This window comes from Terrapene carolina, unplaced genomic scaffold (genome assembly GCF_002925995.2).
Source record: "Terrapene carolina triunguis isolate 2854851 unplaced genomic scaffold, T_m_triunguis-2.0 Scaffold18, whole genome shotgun sequence".
NCBI classification, from domain to species: domain Eukaryota; kingdom Metazoa; phylum Chordata; order Testudines; family Emydidae; genus Terrapene; species Terrapene triunguis.
In genome coordinates, this window is record NW_020664369.1 from 1418605 (window position 1) to 1439870 (window position 21266).

Genomic DNA, 21266 nt, shown 5'->3' on the forward strand with positions numbered 1-21266 from the left:
CCATCCTTCCACACCATAAGGGTAGTGGAGGGGGATACACTACAGCTCCAAGAAAGTGGTGTAGAAGCCAACTGAGGGTAGCCAGGGCATTCTGCCCACATCTATGCTGCACAGGCAGGCAGGCAGGCTGAATGTCTCCAGGAACTGCTGGTGGTGTGGTGGGCTTCTGGATCCTTCCCTATCACTTGAAAGAAAGAAACTAACTTTTAGCAGTCAATTCTGTCTTAAAATATAAGGGCCAGATTCTGCCACTCTTAGATGTGTGTTGTACCTTAGTTTGTGAGTGGTCCCAGAGCTGCTGGCAGAGTAAAGTACTACTCAACCTAAGTAAAGGGCAGCAGAATCTAGCCCTTAGTGATGTGTGGTCCATGGATGGATTAGCCATGGAGTGCTTCAATCATTTTAAAGTTGTAAGAAATGTTTCTTTTTCAGCACCAAGGATGCTTTTTAAAGTGCAATTTTGTCACTTGGCAGCAGAGACCTGGTTTGCAATCAGACTCAGGTAATGTGCACAGGAGTCCAACTAGACTGCTGTTGTTGGAAATGAACTGGCCTATCAGTTTAACTTCTTTTGATTCAAAAACACCCCAGTGTGCAATTTAGCTGTGTGCAGTGATGTAGGCGAAGGGTGAATCAAAAGACAAGAGCACTTATCTGTATATATGAAGACTAATTTTAGTACTGAAATGCATCACTGCTATATTACACTTCCAGGTAGTAATGCAAGGACATCAGAGTGAGAGGTAAGTCCTGCCAGGTTCATGTGACTAAGGCCTAAGGTTCAAGGTCTTGTTCTTCGTTAGTTTTCCTGTGTGTTGTGCTAGAATAAGTCTCTCATAAAGACCAGGTTCTCTCATTATCAATTCAAGTCTTGTGACAGCCATGCTAGGGCCCTTAATTTCTTGTGTTAAACCAACAAATGAGATGACCCAAGTGTAATCTCTAATAGGTATCATGGGTCAGTAATCATTCATTTGTTCTAGTGCTTTTCACATGAAGAACTGAGATGAGAATTTGTCCTGATAATGGCAAGAGCGGCAAATTAGTTTTATTCCACAATTAAATCTGGAGGTTTGAAAATTGGTATGACCGGCCCAATGCCTCAGCTGGTTACACAGTGTCCTACCCCAGTGCCAGCTCATGGAATTTTGTGCCATAGGCAAATTGGCAACAGCTGCTCTTTCCAACCCATAGTCTCACACAAAACAGTTATTAAGGGCTAGATCCTGCTTTCTATAGTTATACTGAGTTGTGCCTTACTCCACAAGCAGCTCCACTGTATTCAGTGGGACTGTTCAAGGAGTAAGGTACTACTCAGCCTGAGTAGCGGTGTAGTGGGGTGGTAACCCCACTCCGGTCCACAGGGGGCTGTGGCTGGAGAAAGCAGCTTTTAGGCTGAGCTGATTGGGGGAAGTGGCTGCAGCTGGGGCCACACCCCAAACAGACTCAGCTGGTCTTATAAAGGCCAGGGCAGTCAGAAGCTCAGTAGTCTCTCTCTGCACTCAGAGAGAGAAGGACCTGGCTGTAGCAAGCTAGGGCTAGCGTACCTGAGTGGAGGGAGGCTGGGGAGCTCCAACCTGGATAGCCCCAGGCTGCGGCCTAGCGGAAGGCTAAGGGGTACTGGGGGTTGCAGAGGGCAGCCAAGGCAGCAGGTCCAAACCCTCCCTGCCAGTGATGAGTGGCCTATACTGCAGTCTGCCCCAGGGAGCGGGGGCTAGTTGGTGATTGGCAGTGGCCTAGTGCTGAGGCAAGGTGGGGATAGTGGGTGGGGGTTCCCCTGGGAGGGGAGACCTAGTGTGTGGGTACTGCCAGGGGGCAGCACCCAGAGCAAGGGGCACCGGGGTCCTGGGAGGGACATGGGAGCAGAGAAGGAGAGGACAGGTGGATCACTGGCCTGCAGTGGGTGCTCCAGAGGCTGGAGAGCTAATTCCCTGGATGACCAGCAGGAGGTGCTGCAGGGGTGAGTCTGGACCCTCTTAGGAGGGGTCTCAGAACTATTCCTATAATGTACCTAATTGTTTGTTGGCCAGTTCTTCTCCTCGTTTAGTAGAGCTGTCGCTGGGACATCTGGACTCCTGTGGCTGAAGCTCGGTGTGTCTGGATGAGGCCATGTTCCATTCCTGTGACTTTAGAAGCTGCAGGCTAAGACACTCTTGCACATGAGAAACAGGAGGGCCTTGGATGGCTTTTATAAGAGACAGAATCTGCTTAATAGGAAACAGGAAGAGTTCTCCCTTTTTCCACAAATGCTAATCCCCAGCAAAATGCAGTCACCCACCCATCAGAGACAGATGGATAACATGTGTGTCAGATTTTCAAAAATAGCTCAGGGGGCTGAGTGCCGAACTCCCAGTGAAAGGCACTGGGAGTTAGGAGCTCAATTCCCTTAAGCTCTTTTGAAAATCTCACCCTTCAAATATAAATGCTCTTTTATAGAACTTTCCTCTGCAGCATTCGGCGGTGGGGGTCCTTCCGCTCCGTGTCTTCGGGGGATTTCGGCGGCGGGTCCCGGAGCGAGTGAAGGACCTGCCCCTGAATTTCCGCCAAAGACCCAGAGCAGAAGGACCCCCCCACCTCTGAATTTCCACCGAGGACGGCAAAATGCCACCCCCCAAATCCTGCCGCCCTAGGCGACCGCCGAGGGTCACCTAGTGGAAGCGCCGGCCCTGACTGTCGGCTCTTCACAAAAAATTTATCACAGTAGTAGGAAAATTTCATTTAAACAGAGAGGTTCTAAGACTCCATTATTCTCAAAGACTGAAGCAGTGGATCCTGTACATTGATTACTTGCACTTTGCTTTCAGCAAGATAAGTTTATATATCTGAATATAAAAAACTAACACCATAGAAACCTAGTGATGTGAAAGGCTCTCAGGATCGGGGTGGGATATGGATGGAGTCTTTCACCTTTGGGTTACCAGCTGAAATCCAGCCTGGGCTGGCAATGATCAAACATTGCCACCATTTGAGGACCTATTTATTTTTCCTTTGATACATGAAAGATTGCCCACTGCCAGATGTAAGTCACTAGAAATGGTAGAGCAGTAAGCTGAGCCAAGAGGACACACCCCATATTCCAATATGAAATGCCAAATTCCAGTTCCTGGTGGAAAATCCTCATCACAAAAATGCCCTTGTCAGTTGGCACATTTGCTGACAAGGTGGCCTAGGTTCCCCCAGTTTAGACGTGAGGCAACTGGGCTGGGCAGTGTGGAAAAAACAAACATCATGGCTGTCTGTGCTGTACTTCTGCAGACAGAGCTCCTCAGTCTGCAGAGCTGTCAGTCTGGTACCTTTCACAATTGTATTGCTTAATGTAAAAAGATTTTTTTTTTTAAATAAAACCTCTTAAACCTTCCCTCTATTAATAACCATAATTTGCTTGGTGTAGGTGGAACATTGTCTTCTCTGACTAAATTCAGCCTCCTTTATTCCCCTCTACTTGCACTTCTCTGCCTGGGAACAAGCTGACTTCTGGAAGATTTATACACAGAATTCAAAGGGGAGGTGGGAAGAGGAGCAGATTAATATTTTGAATCTAACAAAAATATTTGTGGCTTAAATCACTTCTGTTCCCACGGAAATTCCCTCTTCCCCACTACAAAGGCTTTACTAATGATGCAGCAACATAATTTACATGGAGTGAGTGAAATTTCCATGAACTTTTTGTTTCTAAAACCTAAAGATATTTATAGAGAAGAGTGTTTTTTCCTCTTAAAACCCTGAATACCTTAAACTCAAGTCATGCTTTCAGAAGCCAACAAAGTAATGATCAATTATGGTCAATCTTGTACTATAGAGACTCAAAACTGACCCCTCGCTAAACAAATTAAATATCACGTAAAGAAAAAAAACACCCAACAGCTGAATAGGAGCCGATTTCATTATTATTTGTGCTTCTACAGCCCTCAACTGAGCATGAGGCCATATTGTGTGAGGTGTTGTACATACACATAGCTAGGGACAGTCTGTCCCCTGAAAAACATCTAAATAGATAACATAGACAAATAGTGAGGGAAAGAAATATTATCCCTCAATTTACAGATGCGGGAATTGAGAGACTAACTCACACAAGGTCCGTGGCAAATCTAGGAATTAACTTCAGCTCTCCTGAGTCCCAGATGATGGTTTTAAACATAAAACCAGCCTTTCTTTCACAATTGTTGTTTATTTTTATAGTGCTCAAAATCATGTTAGCATACTAGGAACTTAGGCCCAGATCCTGAATGGGAGTTGAGTTCCTAAATACCTCTGAGGATCTGGGGCTTAGTGCTTACCCCAGTTCCCATGGACATCATGAAAGTTTTTCTACTGTCATCAATGGGATTTTGATCAGGCTCTTATAGAAAATTGTATCCCCCTAAAAGCTTACATTTTATATTTCAAGCATGATGCGACAAGTGAGGGCAGCAAAGAAGAAGGGCATTGGGTCGAGCAAAGAAAGGCTTCCAGCAATAGGATCTCTCACACACACACTTATTCGGTTTAGTTATCTTGATAACTCAATTAAGATTTTTTTAAAAAAGATAATTGTTTGATTCACTTCTTATGGACATCCTGAAAAAGGTGAGTCTTAACATGGGATTTGAATGAAGAGACCAGAATTGGGAGGTTCTTTCCATGTACTAGAGGTTGGACAGGGAGAAAAAGAGCTGCTTGTTGGACTAATGGACAAACAGGAAGTTCAGGCTGGCGTCATTGGTGGAGTACAGGCAGTTCAGGGAGTAGACATGGAAGATTATGTGCAATTATTTAGGACCCTGAAGGTTTTTCCTCTCCTCTTTCTAATGATTTTTAATACCGTGGCTTCTGCCCATGTGGGACAGTTGGACCAGATTAGCAGACTAATACCTCAGCTTTACCAACTGGTTGTGCACACTCTAACCTATGTTTCCCCAAACCATGGGCCAGATTCACAGCTGTGCTAGAGCTTTGCTTGCTGCTATTGAGAAGATAATGAGCAGAGATGGTTTTAATCCACTCTCAAATCCCTAGGCTACAGCCCCTGGTATAGACGGAGCAACCTCAAAGCTGGTTACACTGCCCAGGGATCACCAGAGAGCAGTATGCTCCAACTAGGGGGGACTGACTGCTAGCCAAGTTCCCTTCACCATGGATGACTAGGTAGGGAGCTAGTGGCACCAACTCTGCTCCCTCAGGGAGTCCCTCTTGATGGAGGCATCCTCAGCTGCCCCATTAGGGTAGATTTCTGCCCCCTTTGCACTGGTGGAACAGGACAAAGGGGCTGGAGCAGGGACCCGGTTTTGGCCTTATGACTTCAAATTGTGCCTGGAGATGGGCCTGAACCCCATTTAAAAAAAAAAACCCAAACATACACCCTTCTCCCTGAATGTTGGAGAAGTGCAGATTTCAATATGGAATTCACAGCTCAGGCCTGTCATTATAATGGACTGAAACAATACTAACCCCGACAAAGCTTCTCCCCCCAAACACTGAGAAAGTTTGGGCCCAAATCTGGATCTGAACACAACAGCTTAGATTTAACTGCCTGAATTTAATGTGCTGAACTGGAACACCGAATCTAGACTGCTCCAGACATTAGCAAATTAGGAATTAAGTCCTAGTTCAGCTGTGCACTTCATGGCGTGGGCCCAGCTGCTCACGACTGCAGGACAGTTGCAAAACTGGAGTTTAGAACAGCCCATGCTGTGCTGTGGAACATTCAAATCCAGCATGTTTCAGTGATTCAGAAGAGGAACCTAGGACACCAGTTAAAGAAGCCTGACATTCCATAAAATCTCTATCAATGAGGGGGTTTGGAAACCCTGGTTTGGGATTTCTTTTCTCCTAGTGAAAATGAATGTTTTATGTCACAGCCCTGCACTTTCAGGACATGTTATTGAAAGAGTTTTATATTACATTTAAAGTGCCTTATTGGGAAAGCTGGAAATTGTCTGATTTAAGGAAAGAATGTCTATTGTCTGAGTGGACTTGGTCTAATTATCTCAGCTGACATCAATAAACCTGCTCTCCTCTCAGACATGCTGTTACTGTAGTAACTTGTAAATGAATACTGGATGATGAGTTATTAGAGCCAGTCTGAACTGGTAAGTTTAAAAGCACAGCAGGAAACCAGTTCCTCCTTTTCTTTTCCTTTCCATATTAATGTTTTTCCTGTGTGACTGTAAACCAGAAAACCATCAGGTCAGATCCAGGCCGCCCCCCCCCCCCAAACCCTTCATGTCCCTTTCAAACTGAGCATATACAGCCCAGAACTACTTTATCTCTTTGCTTTCCATTAAAGCCCTAATAGCTTTGCACTTTGTAACAAGGTCTGTATGAAATACAGACCGAATAAAGGGTGAAACAAATTGTCTGCTATGTTCTAATTTTTGTACTGGGCATTCTTTGCAGTCTGCCCAAGTCAGAGGCAGCACGTGGCTGCACCACCAAGAAGCAGAGCAGGGGCCATATTGTGACTCTGGAGTTATTGGCCGCTAGGTAAGGGCACCAGCGGAATATTTCCCTGCTGGAGCAAGAAGGGAAATCAGAGCAGGAATTGTGACTCTGAGTCACGATCTTTTCCTTGCACTGCTGCTGGGACAGGCTAGCTATACATCACCCCTTACCCGGGACAAGACATAAAATCTCAATCGAGTCCAAAGGGAAGAGGATAAATAAAGGATATCTTAATGCATAAATAGCAGCATGACAGCATAAAATAACCTAGACTAAAGGTTATATTCACTCCACTGTCCTATGCCCAATCCATCATCAGTATGAAAACATGTGCATAGAATACTTCTAATTTGTGCAGTATGTTGACTGCAGATTGCACTAACTGTTTCAGGTGAAACCACTGTCCAGCTGTGCCTAGGTTGATGTCAGCCAGGCTGCCTTGGCACTCCATGGAACATTTCTCCTTTGCTTTCATGCAAGTTATGCAGTCAGTGAAGGCAACAGACATCACTATCTTGCTTTCAAGCTCCTGAATGCACATTCTATCCCCATCCTGCACCTACTGAGTGCATAGCTGAACCTGCATCTCTGCACATTTGTGTAGCCAGTTATGAAAAGGTGTCATTGGCCGAGGAAAAGGAAGGTATGCACAGTCCCCCAGAATTACAGTGGGGATGGACACAACATCAGTGCTCCCTCCAGCCTAGAAGGGAAAGAAGGGGAACACTCTGCAACTCCACTCCCCCATCTTGGGCCTGGGAGGGGGATGGGTGAAGAGTCCCAGTAGTTGCAGGAGAGGCAGAGGTGGGGCTGGAAGAGGTGATGTGGGGACAGAATGGATGGAGAGCTGGGGGACAAGATTGATTTAAGGTTTGGGGAGCAGAATTAATTGCTGTGAAGGGAATGGGCAGATGTGGGGGTGAGAACACCTGCAGTGGGGGCCAAAAAAAGTCACATTAATAAATTTGGGAACATTGGAAACACACTCTCTCTCTCGGGGATGGGCAAGGGAGAAGTCAAAAATCAAAAGACTGGCCAAAAACCCCACAATATAATAGACTCATGGAAATAAAGCAGCATATATGGCCTGTAGATTCATAGACTCAAAGACTATAAGGCCAGAAGAGACCATTGTGATCATCTAGTCTGACCTCCTGCACATCATAGGCCATAGAACCTTGCTAATCCACTCCTGCAATAGGCCCATAACCTCTGGCCTCAAATTTTGATTTAAAAAGACTTCCAGTTATAGAGAATCCACCTTTTTTTCTAGTTCAAACTAGCAAGTGACTCATGTCCCATGCTGCAGAAGAAGGCAAAAAACCCCAGGGTCTCTACCAATCTGACTTTGGGGAAATTCCTTCCCGACCCCAAACATGGTGATCATTTAGACACCGAACACGTGGTTGAGCCACACCAGCCACACATCTGGGAAATAATTCTCTGTAGTAACTCAGAGCCCTCCCCAGCTAGTGTTCCATCTCCAGCTGTTGGAGATATTTGCTAATAACAGATGCAGATGGGCCATATCCTAGTGTGCCATATGCAGATGGGCCATCATACCATTTGCTCCATAAATTTATCAAGTTCAGTCTTGAAGCTAGTTAGGTTTTTTGCCCCCACTGCTTCCCTTGGAAGACTGTTCCAGAACTTCACTGCTTTTGATGGTTAGACCCTTTGCAGTATTTCCCACAGGAATTGAAATGGGGGGAGAGGATTTCAGATTTACAGGGGAGTGAGGGCTGAAGGGTGAGACTGTGAGGGCAAAGGTTATACTAGATTATCTTTAATCTCCACCTCATCCTCAGTGCTTAGTGCTTCTTCTTTCCTTGTTTTATTTATATAGCTAAAGAACATTTTATATTGGTTTTAATTTCCTTTGCAAGGTCCAGCTCTGTTTGGCTTTTGACAGTTCTCACTTTATCCTTTATTTCCTGACCTCCAAGAGGTAAATTTCCTTGCTGATCCATTCCTTCTTTCCTTCCTTGTAGACTTTCTGCTTTCTTTTAATAACCTATTTGAGATGCTTGTTCATCCAGTTTGATCTGCAACCCTTCCCTATGGGTATTTTCCCATTGATTGGGAACCCAGCTTTGGATAGTTGCTGCAACTTTGACTTAAATGTAATTCCAAGCCTCTCCACTTTCAGATCCTTGAATTCTTCACTCCAGTCAATTTCCCTAACTAATTCCCCAACCTCCCTTTTAAAAAATTAAGTTTGCCCTTTTGAAATCAAGGATCCTAGTTGCAAACCTATTTTTATTTATCCTTCCATTTAGTTTAAACTGAATTAACTCATGTTCACTCGAATGAAGGTTGTCCTCTACACCCAGGTCTTCTATGAGGTCCTCACTACTTACCAATACAAATCTTGTTGGTTCAGTGGCTATTTGGTGAAGAAATCTGTCAGCTATCACATTGAAGATGGGGCAACCAGATTCTACAGGGGTGGTGATCTCTCTTAATTTTCATTAGTTGTCTACATTTAGGGGAGCTCCTCCTCATGGTCTGGCACTGCAGTATCAGGGCTAGCTCACCACAGAGGCACAGAATAGTCTCTTTCCATATCCTGATGTCACACAGTCACTGCAGCTCATCCTAGGTCTTAAGAACAACTCAGTCACACTTGCCTGTGGTTGTAATGCACACTCAAAAGCCACACTTTGCCCACTGAAGATCAACTACCAGTACAGCTCAGAGCTGTCTACTCAGGCAGTGGTAGGTGCATGAACATTGCTCCATCATGAATCAGATGGGTGCTGACAGAAAATCCTTCATCTGCATTCCCACTGCCTCACAAATGCTTTTCAAAAGCTCCAATAGACATCCTTTTTTGCTGAGGAAGGACAGAGCTGAACATTCACTCTGGCGTCCATTTTGAGAAAAGGATGATGAAATCGTAAAAGTAATCAGTGGACTTACATGATTTTCACTGAGGAACTATGGGAGTTTAAGCTCTTCCACCACAGCTCCCCATAGCTCCCAGAAGACATGCTGAAATTTCTCAGAAGCCCCCACTTCAGCAAAGTGGGCCAAGAACTGAGGGATAGGTACCTGGAAGGGAATATGGTACAGTGCTAGCATGAACACAGAACAAAACTGCTGCCAACCTGCATCAAAAACAACATGAGTAGTGTGGAGACACAGCACTGTGTGATCCTACTGGTTCAGTTACTAATGGTGCAAAACTCTAGCGTCGACAAGGCTTAAAACAGCAATTTCTCTCCATATACAGTGGTGCCTCATTAGAAACGTTAACACATTCCAGCAGCAGAGTGTCACCATCTCATGCCTGATTATGTTGTAAACTGAGATGAGCAAAATGAGCTTGAAATTGTCCTCTCAGCACAAGTTGATAGTGGTGAAAATAACTCCTTCCACTACCAAACCTCTGACTAATATATATAGTACTTAAGATAATTTATGAATGCATCAGCAGACTAATAGGATTTCATGTAATTAAAATTTTAAATAAATCTCTAACATGGGCTCTGGTTTTGGATTTCTTAATTTCAGCTATGGAAATTTGGCTTTTGACATCGTGGGTTTTTCCCCCTCTTTTCTTTCATCCAACATTTATAAAATCTCATTAGCATACTAAAAAGAGCAGAAAAGAAATTAAATGAAGCCCAGAATTAAAAGGATCACTAGTTTCTTCATGTTAACTTTAGAGCTTTACTCCCTATGTGGTAGGTGTAAATAACATGTGGGTGTGTAACAGTGGGTGGCAAAGCTTTTATGAGTCAAATGGAAGCTAAGAATTAGAGAACTAGTGGAGATGGTTTCTATATGGGTGGGGCCCATATAAGTAGAGAAAAGGAGGATGTCAGGCAGAACATAGGAGAGGTAGCACATTTCACAGACTATGGCTCAAGTTAATAGATCGGGTCCCTTTTAAGGAACATTTATACAATTTTTGATAGAAAATCATAACCTCTCTATAGAAGATGCGGAGCTCTGTCCCTTAAGCAGCCTGCATCAGCTAAGGAAAGAAGGGTTCATCTGGGGCCTTCCAACCCCCCCCCCCCTTCTCCCCTCTGCACCAGGGGCTTCCTGGGCACCAGGCCTTGTTCCTTCGCTTAGGGCTGTCAACTTTCTGATTGCAGAAAACCGAACATCCCTGCCCCACCCCCTGCCCTGCCCCTTTATGGAGGCCCTGCCTCCACCCACCCCTTCTCCAAGGCCCCGCCCCTACTCACTCCATTCCCCCCTCCCTCCATTGCTCGCTCTCCCCCACCCTCGCTCATTTTTACCCGGTTGGGCAAGGGGTTGGGTGTGGGAGGGGGTGAGGGCTCCGGAGTGGGGCAAGAAATGAGGGGTTCAGAGTGTGGGAGGAGACTCTGGCTGGGGCAGGGTGATAGGGTGTGGGAGGCAGTACGGGCTGTGGGTGCAGGCTCTGGGTGGGGCCAGAAATGACAGGTTCAGGGTACAGGTGGGCTCCGGGCTGCAGCAGGGGGGTGAGGTGTAGGAGGAGGTGAGGACTCGGGCTGGGAGTGTGGGCTTTGGTGTGGGGCTGGGGATGAGGGGTCTGGGTTGCAGGAGGGGGCTCAGGGCTGGGGCCAGGGGTTGGGGTGCAGGCTCTGGGAGGGAGTTTAGGTGTGGGAGGGGGCTTGGGGCTGGGGGTTGGAGTGCAGGAGGGGGTTTGGGGTGCAGGCTCCAGGCAGCGCTTACCTCAGGCAGCTCATGGAAGGGCCACACATTGAACAACAAGAAGAAAAAAGAATTAAGTAAGCACCATCCAATCTGTGCACCAATTTCCATACCCTGATAGCCACCTCTCCCAAACAGCCAGCATTGACACAGGAATTGAAGACAGGATCCACTGTGCCAGCACATCCTTTGGAAAACTACTCAAACAAGCCTTCAGTGATAGAGATTTGCAAACAGGCACTAAAATTTTGGTTTACAATGCAGTTGTCATCCCCACTCTTCTCTATGTGTGTGAGACCTGAGTAAACTATAGACAACATCTCAAGTGGCTGAATTGGTTCCAGCGCTGCCTCAGGAGGATTCTTAGGATCTGCTGGGAAGACTGACGCACTAACATTAGCATTCTCTCTGCAGCCAACATCAGCAGTATAGAAGGGCAGGTCATGAAACACCAACGCAGCTGGGCTGGCCACTGTGTACGTAGGCCTGACACTCACCTCCTGAAGCAAGTACTCTTCTCTCAGTTAAGTCAGGGAAGAATGTTGGCATACTGTGGGGCCATGAGGGTACCCATAGCAGTGCCGCTGACTTGAAGGTATAAATAGTCCCCATATCTGAAATAGTTGTGGGTGAGGGGACGATTTATACCTTCAAGTCAATGGCACTGCTATGGGTACCTGCATGGCCCCACAGTATGCCAACATTTTTATGGCTGACTTAGAACAACACTTCCTCAACTCTCGTCCCCTAGCGCCCCTGCTCTACTTGTGCTAGATTATGACATCTTCATCATCTGGACCCATGGGAAGGAGGCCCTTGAGGAATTCCACCAGGATTTCAACAATTTCCACCCCACCATCAACCTCAGCCTGGACCAGTCCACACAAGAGATCCACTTCCTGGACACTATAGTGCAAATAAGCTATGGTCATATGAACACCACCCTATACTGGAAACCTACCAACTGCTATACTTACCTATATGCCTCCAGCTTTCATCCAGACCACATCACACGATCCATTGACTACAGCCAAGTCCTAAAATACAACCGCATTTGCTCCAATCCCTCAGACAGAGACAAACACCTAAGGATTTCTATCAAGCGTTCTTAAAACTACAATACCCACCTGGGGAAGTGAAGAAACAGATTGACAGAGCCAGAAGGGTACCCAGAAGTCACCTACTACAGGACAGGCCCAACAAAGAAAGTAACAGAACGCCACTAGCCATCACCTACAGACCCCAACTAAAACCTCTCCAGTGCATCATCAAGGATCTACAACCTATCCTGGAGGACGATCCCTCATTCTCACAGATCTTGGGAGACAGGCCAGTCCTCGCTTACAGACAGCCCCCCCCACCCTGAATCAAATACTCACCAGCAACTACACACCACACAACAGAAACACTAACCCAGGAATCAATCCCTGCAACAAACCCCATTGCCAACTCTGTCCGCATATCTATTCAAGGGACACCATCATAGGACCTAACCACATCAGCCACACCATCAGGGGCTCATTCACTTGCACCAGTAGGAGAGCACTTCAGTCTCCCTGGACACTCAATAACAGACTTAAAAGTGGCCATTCTTCAACAAAAAACTTCAAAAACAGACTTCAACGAAAAACTGCAGAGCTGGAATTTAATTTGCAAACTGGACACCATCAAATTAGGTCTGAATAAAGACTGGGAGTGGCTGGATCACTACAAAAAGTAATTTTCCCTCTGATATTCAAACCTTCTTGTCAACTGTTGGGAATGGGCCACATCCACCCTAATTGAATTGGCCTCGTTAGCACTGACCCCCCACTTGGTAAGGCAACTCCCATCTTTTCATGTGCTGTATATTTATAGCTGCCTACTGTATTTTTCACTCCATGCATCTGATGAAGTGGGTTATAGCCCACGAAAGCTTATGCCCAAATAAATTTATTAGTCTCTAAGATGCCACAAGGACTCTTCGTTGTTTTTGCTGATACAGGCTAATGTGGCTACCCCTCTGAAACCTTAAAAAGAGAGGCATCAACCCAACAAACTGGGAGAACTCAGTGCAGAAAACACTGGTGTCACACCATACACCAAGCCACAGCTCACTCTGTTTCCTTCCCCTCTTGTCCCATACCCCTATGCCAGGGATCCCCAGTTTTCTAAAGTTCCACTCCCAGTATTTCTCTTAGCATTAGGGGCTGTGGGTGGGGGGGCTTGAATACTGGCCCACAGAGTTCTTAGGCTCTAGTAAGTTCTGACTTGTCACCTAGTGACCCCCATTGGTTGCTAGAACAAGAAGCTGAACTCTGTCCGAGGACTCTAGGATCTGATTGGCAGAACTTTAGGGGTCCTGATTGGCTCCCTGCTTGTATTTAAACTGAGCAGAGGAACAGGAATTTGTCCATGCAACTGGATTTTTCCTGTTTAGAACTGCTTTCTTTACACTACCTGCTCCTGCTGCTTGACTCTGATCTCCTGGTAACCTGATCCTACCTGCCCCGTGACACCCAACTCCTCATATGCCCTCTGGCCTCTTTCAGACTCTGACCTTCTGGTATTGGACTTAACCTGGTGCTCAACACTCACTCTGACCACTAAATCAGATTATTCTCATCCCAGTCATGACACCAATTCAGTCCCAGTTTCCCCCAGATTCCAGTCCCAATCCTCTCCCATGGCTCCTTGTTCCATTCTACACGCCCCGCCTCCCCCCTTAAGTCTGGATCTTGTCCACTCTGCACTCAAATCAGGCAGTTTGCTCCTCAAATTGACCAGTCTTATCTCGGAGTGGGGTGGGGCGGATGGGAGCATATGAGGGACAGGCTCCTTGTTCTTAGTACTGGTGTCCAGTCCCAATCCAGCCCACAGCAGCACAGAGAAAGTCCTACTATGCCTTGGGCTGGTGCATGCTCAGTGTGATGGAATCTTTGGGGAATTTATCTGTTCAAGTCTCTTCTGAGGATATGCACGTTTGATTTTTCAGATGCTTATAACTTAGCAAAACTTGAGTGGAATGTCACAGGAACAGCAAAAGGCACATCTCTGACACAAAGGTTGCCCCCTGCCAAATTTCAAGTCCTTGCTCCAAAACAAGGAGGGGGGTGGACATTATGTTGTTCTGGGGGGCTCCACTCACCATCTCAAGATTTAAATAGGCTTATCCCTTTTACCAGAGCTACATTCACTTACAAAACATTTGTGGAAAGGGTGTTTATTATGGAAGTTTAATAACTTTGTGATAAATATTTGTTGAAGTTTAAGAACTGTTAGAGGTCTGTCATTTTTATATTGTAACTATTGAACCTCAATAAATATGGTTTTAATAATTAAATGGCATTTAATTAAACACTAAAAGTGACTTTTTAACTCCTTGACTGCTGCTGAATGTCCCACGTTCCATATTTGATGCAGAATGCACATTCTGAGCTCTGCTGGGATGTATAAAAAAAAAAAAAAACAAGAATCAAGAACAACCTGATGTTTCATTGATTTTAAATGGAACATCAATAGGATTCTGCAGCACAGCTAATAGAGTGGAGGACAAGCAGCAAATTGGTTACATTTAATCAATTCCTTATTTGAGCTACTTCATTTAAAGTGTGGATCTCAGATTATATGAATGAACATCAAAACTGCATGAGGGAGAAAATTCAGACATGGACTTTAGAACTAAAAATCATTCATAAACTGGGAAGAAATATATAACATGTGATGTGTGTCATAGATGAGGTGTGCAGGGGCTGGGGAGGGCATGGGAGTCTAATTCAAAGAGAACTTTATCTGCCTTAACTGACATGTAGAAATATGGGAGCGAGGGTCTACCAAGCCTTTGTAATTCAGCACAAAAGTTCAAGCACCCGAGGAAACAAGTCATTTGTGTCCATAAAAGGAACAGTGTCTACTTCTCACCTGCACTATTTGTAAAGGTGCACTTGGCTGTCACTCAACCTAAATTTTCACAAAAAATCAGAAATGTAGGGCTGCAAGTGACTTCGAGAAGTCATCAAGTCCAGCGTCCTGCACTGGGGTTGGAGCAAATAAACCTGTGTCTCTCTGGCAGGTGTTTGTCTAACCTGTTCTTAAAAGCCTCTAGTGACAGGGATTCCACAACCTTCCTTGGTAACCTATTCCAGTACTTAACTATCCTTGGAGTTAGAAAGATTTTCCTAATATCTAACCTAAATTTGCCTTGCTGCAGATTAAGCCTATTATTTCTTGTCCTACTATTAGTGACATGGAGAACAATTGATCACCATCCTCTTTATAACAGCCCTGCACATATTTAAACATATAAGGTCCTCCCTCAGTCTTCTCTTCTCAAAACTAAACATGCTCCGGTTTTTTTTAATGTTTCCTCATAGGTCAGGTTTTCTGAATGACATATCATTTTCGTTGTTGTCCTCTAGACACTCTCCAATTTGTCCACATCTGTCTTAAAGAGCAGTGCCCCAGACTGGACACAATATTCCAGCTGAGGCCTCACCAATGCTGAGGAGAGTGGGACAGTTACTTCTCGTGTTTTACATACATCACTCCTGTTAATGTGCCCCAGATTGATATTAGCCTTTTTAGCAACCGCATCACATTTTGGCTCATGTTCAGTTTCTGATCAACTATGACTCCAGATCCTTTTCGGTGGTACTTCTTCCTGGCCAGTTATTTCCCATTTTCTATTTTTGTATTTGATATTTCTTTCCAAAGTGTAGTATATTGCACTTGTCTTTATTGAATTTCATCTTGTTGGTTTCAGACAAATTCTCCAATTTGTCAAAGTCATTTTGAATTCTAGTCCTGTCCTCCCAAGTGCTTGCAACCTCTCCCAGCTTGGTGTCATTTGCATATTTTTTCCACTTCATTATACAAGTCATTAATGAAAATGTTGAATAGTACCAGAGCTAGGAGAGACCCTTGTGGGACCCCACTAGATACATCCTCCCAGTCTGGCAGTGAACCATTGATAACTACTCTTTGAGTACAGTCTTTCGACCAGTTGAGCACCTACCTTATAGTAATTTCATCTAGCTCACATTTCTCTAGTTTGTGTATGAGAATGTCATATGGGACTGTGTCAAAAGCGTTACTAAAAATTAAGAAAAATCCCATCTACTGCCAAAATGGCAGTATAAAGAGAGTGCAGTCTTCTGGGAAGAGCAGGGTGTTGGGACTCCTGGGTTTTATCTTCTGCTCTGCCACTGATTTGCTGAGTGACCCTGTGCAAAGACTCCCATTGACTTTGACTTTGGATCAGGCCCATGACCTGTCTGAGCAAATAAGCAAGGATTTTGTGAGAATTAATTGATGTTTCTAAAGCACGCTGTGATCACTGGATAAAACCCAGTTATACAAGTATCCAGAAAGATCTGACTACTAACAGCAGTTGCTCTTCTGTCAGCAATCCTTATTGGCCAGGTACAAAGAGAGTCACCCCTGCTCACTGAGCGTGATGTTCTCATTTTCCTGTCAGCTAACAGAAACGAATAACCCTACGGTCCTCAGTCATTACTAAAGCAAAGGCCAAATTCTTCTCTCACATACATTAGTGTAGATCTAAAATATTCAGATTATTTATATCCCAGTAGTGCTAACAGGTCCTAATGAAGATCGGGGCCCCATTGTGCTAGGTGCTGTATATGCGCTTGTGGTGACACTGTCTGCTTCAAAGAATTGACAGTCTATATAGTCCAGACAGACAAATGGTGCAAGAAAGGAAAGCTCATGATCCCTGTTTTACAGCTGGAGAATGGAGTCAGAGAGAGATTAAGTGATGTGCCCAAGTTCAAACAGAAAATGTGTGGAAGAGACAGAAACTGAACCTGGATCTTCTTCATCTTAACAACAAACCCAAACGTCCTCTCTCTTGTTTTGTAATTCAGCTGAGTTTGCCATGTATTTATGAATATGCCTTTTAGCAAATGGATCAGTTAGGCATTGCACTTGATTGTTTGTTTTTAAAGAGAACCACAGTCCAATAAGTCTTACCTTTAAAAAAAATGACAGAAGGAAGCTGTTTGTGTGGGTCAAACATGGGGAAAAGTTCATAAGTATTCATTTGAACACTTAAACTAATTCACTATTGTTATATTCATGCCTCTTTGTGTGTGTGGGTGCAACTCATGCCTGTGCGTAGAACCAGCAAAAGGCCTATATACCACTTAAATCTCAAGGGTTTTAGGAGATATTCTAGCAAATGAGTTTTCTGGCAGGAATGTTCATTGAGACTATGGATTTTAAACAAATCTTGCAAAATATTTGCAGAAGTGAATTTTGAATTCATACGTGTAAGTATTCACACCAGAAACTCAATGCCAAGGGTTGCTGTTATCCAGTCAGACAATAGAAACTCACCATGTGACCTTCATGTAATCAACCTATCTTGAAGTTCCAGTATTTCATACTAATCTGACCTGAAACAAGATACCAACCTGGCATTCTTCACTGAAATGATATAACAAATCCTTTCCAATACTGAATACATTTGAGAAATTCACAATTTGTTTGTGGAAAATTCACAAAGCTAGGAAGAGGTAAAATTCAATGAATTAAATTATTCATTACAAATTATTTACAAAGCTTCTGAGCCACTAAAGAATGATTGTCATAGCATGATATTTGCAGAGACATGTCTTTTTTTTTACCTTGACTACGATTCAGATGGATGAGCTACCATTATACACCATGCTAGTGTAACTTATCAAATTAGGAGAATACATTTTTAAATTCAATTACACTCTCAATGGAAATGGTTTCTCTGACTCTGGTAATCTTTGGAGAGGAATTATACACAGTTAATAAAGCTTTACATTTCAAAACCTAATTTTGAATGTTATTCCAGAGGTTAATTTAAGATCCATCTTCCAAAATGGAAGTTAAATAAAACTGATAGACGGTTGGAATTTGTTGAGTGGTTGAGAGGCTTATCAGCATGTGAGTAAGAGTTCATTAGTTTTAATTAGTATAATCACTAATGTTGCATTAACAATTTGCTGAGTGAAAGTAATTGCTCACACCCATTGTATTAGATGGGGAGATTAGAATTCATTTTATGAAGCAATTAGCATTTCAGTGATTTAAAAAAGGGCCTTTTATGATCTGCTGTCGCAATAACCTCCTTCACCAAAATATGGTTTAAATTAACTATAACTTTCATCCAAATAAGAAGAAGGAAGAAATGCAGGATAAAGTGTGAACCTGTCATCCCTTTATGATAAGCAGGCAGCTAAAGGCAGACACCTTAATTAGTTTATAATGATCTACTTTATTTTCCAGGCAATGCTGGTTATTTATCAATCTTTGGTTCAGTATCTTGTTGGAAATTTTAAATTCTTGGATTTTAACACAACAAAATACATACATAATAATTTGGAGTAATAATTCTCCAAAGCAAGTACTAGATGGTTCAGTACATGTTTAAATGATCCATTACTCTTTGCATCAAATATCGAAGAAAGTAGATGTACAGGGTCTCAGTGAGTACCACCAATTACACAGCAGCACATTTAACACTGTCTTCTGCCCACTGTAGCTTTAGAGGTTACATATCAAAATTCAACAGCCTGAAAAGCCTGGACTATACAATCATGCCTTTCAAGTGAATATTGATCATTTACATAGTGGGGCAATTTACGAGTGGATATCCCCCAGGATGTCTGGGGTGACAAAGTCCAAGTGATGTGGAAATAATAATGGAAGGAGACTTCAGTCCAGAATGTGGGACAGGGTGGGATAGTTAGGCCTCAGCAACTTGACATTCACAAGCGAACGCCAAATGGCCTGATAAATTCCCAGTTCTACTAGAGACATAATCAGGAGAGGGGCGGGTGATAGCTGTTCTGATACATACTGTTGTTTCCTACTTCAGGTGAAATGTGTTAAAATGAACAGTATTGCTGGACAAAGTGTCAAAACATTATATCAACACATTCATTTCAGCACATGGTTTGTTCTGCAACAGCATGCTCATTGTCTCTCATTGCTTTTGCTGGTGCATGAACACCTCCCATGGCTGAAAATGGGTAAAGAGACTTGGGTTTCAAGTAGTAAACTGCCACTAGTGTCAAGCGAACTTTGAAGGGTTGAATACTCACTGCATTCTTTTTCCTCTGTCACTCACAAAATCCTGTGCTGAAGAGGTGTTGGCAGGTCCTCTCAGAGCAGTGGATCTTGGAGTTAGCTCCCCATTGAGATGTATGAGACAGTTCCTATCGCTCAGAGCTATTGTTTCAGGATGCCCGCAGACTGAGGCAGAGGTCACTTCATCAATTAAACTCAAAAATATAAATTGAGTGTTTCTTCACACCCATGAGGATAGAAACTTGTATTTTTTTTTTAATGAAAGCTGAAATGTTGACACAATCACCAGGACTCCAAGAGCTGGTGTCTCTGTACATGGGCTATTGTGCCACTGCCTCAATCTGTTGTGTGTCCACCTTTAGATATATATATGGATAAAAAAGCAAGATTTAGGCACAAAGTATTTTTTTTCATAAAGAAAAATACTGAGGCCATCATACGCAATGCAAATTGATTTTGGTTCACAAATTATGTGTTATGCAACATGTTATTTCAGATTTAAAAAAAAAGTACATGTTTGCCAGAGTGTCTCATTAAAGGGTAATAAAGCTATAAATATTGCATTTCCCTGTTAGGAGCTCTAGGAGCCATAACTGCATAAAATGCCCCATACTCTCCTTGTTTTTTACAAAATACAGATTTGTTTCCCTTGAACTAATGCAATTGCTTTTTAAAACACATACATCACTTTCATTTAAGATGATTTATTGCAGTTCTGCTGGTTTATCTTTTCCCCTGCAGAACGAGACAGCTGCTGGCACCTTTTGCTGTCTATACAAGTCCACATCTTGCTCACAGTGGGTATGTCTGATCTCAAAGGTGCTGAGTTCCTTCTGCTTCCATTGATGTCAATAGGATTTGCAGGTGCTCAGCACCTCTCAGGACCAGGCCCTGTAAGTATGTTCCAAGTCAGTGCCTGGAATGGTATCCCCAGCTTTCATCATGTTTTTTTTCTCTTCTTCTTGCAGTATGTGTCAAACAGGCATGCAGTCGGTCAGACCTCCACAGAGCAAGGCAGCCTTCATTCCCACCATCCCCTCGAGACAGTGCATGACCCGCAACTGATTCCTTGCATGTGCCCTCTGTTTTCTTGTCAATGGGAAGGCCATGTAGAAGTGGTGGTATCACATCTGAGACAGACGCATCGGATCAACATCCTTCATGGGGCAGAGATTGTTTTCCTGGCCACAGACATGCACCTCCCTGCACCAACAGATTGGATAATAATGCATTCTTGCCTGGGCCACTATTTTTTGCTTGTGATCAGGAAGCAGGAGAAATACGAAGGCCACCCCCAGTTCTTTGCCACCATGATGTTGATTGGCACCCCCACACAAGCCGATAACTTCACCTACAGGCTTGAGCTCAACAGGAATCAGAGGCGCCTGAAGTGGGAAGCTACCCCGAGATCGGTCCTGGAGTGCGTTGACTCTGTCATATCAGACGGCGATTGCCTTGTCCTTAACACCTCACTGGCCCAGCTCTTCTCTGATAATGGAAGCCTGGCTATAGGAATTGCAATAACTGTGAGCAAAGTTCACGCTGCTGAAGCAGAAATGTAAAGAAGAAAACTCCGTGCTTCAGCAGCTGGAGAAAGCCAGAACTAATGGACTTTTTTGGGGTCTCAGGTCTTTTGTGGTCTTTCGTACCTGTCCACAGTGGGCATTATGTAAACATCCAGTGATTAAGGCCTTTGTGTAATGTATTCGCTGTTTTGTTAATACAATTTTAAGACACATTTTAACGGTGATAATCAAGTTGTTGTCTCCATCAAAATAAGCCACTGAATCTCTTGAGCAGAGACTGCCAGCATGGAAAGAACCAGCAGGGTGACTTGTAGAATCCTTGGTTTGGATACACTATGCAAATACTTTTCCTTTAGTGTCTGCCTAATAACCAAGTACTAATGAAGCTCTCTGTTCCTGGTAGTAAGGTGAAATATTTTCTATGGGACAGAGGTTCTTGCTTGGCCCATTTGTGGGTGTCACTCATTAGCAACTGCATAGGAAGTGGGGGACTGCAATTAGTTTGCTTAAAATGGAGCAACTTGCAGCTGTCCAAAGCTTTAAGGCACTACGCAAGAAGATGGCAAGCTCCAGCATGCAATACTCCATCAGACCTCAGCAGATGGTCTG

The 21266-nt window shown here is 43.9% G+C and overlaps 1 protein-coding gene across 1 annotated transcript in view; it reads left to right on the forward strand.

Moving 5' to 3' along the window:
- Window positions 1-20826, forward strand: part of LOC113406443 (seven in absentia homolog 3-like) — a 63146-nt gene extending 42320 nt beyond the window's left edge. Inside the window, exon 2 of the mRNA XM_026651422.1 lies at window positions 20100-20826. Within this exon, the coding sequence (XP_026507207.1) occupies window positions 20100-20693 (594 nt within the window). The 3' untranslated portion in view covers window positions 20694-20826. The remainder of the gene's footprint in view (window positions 1-20099) is intronic.
- Window positions 20827-21266: the final 440 nt, after the last annotated feature.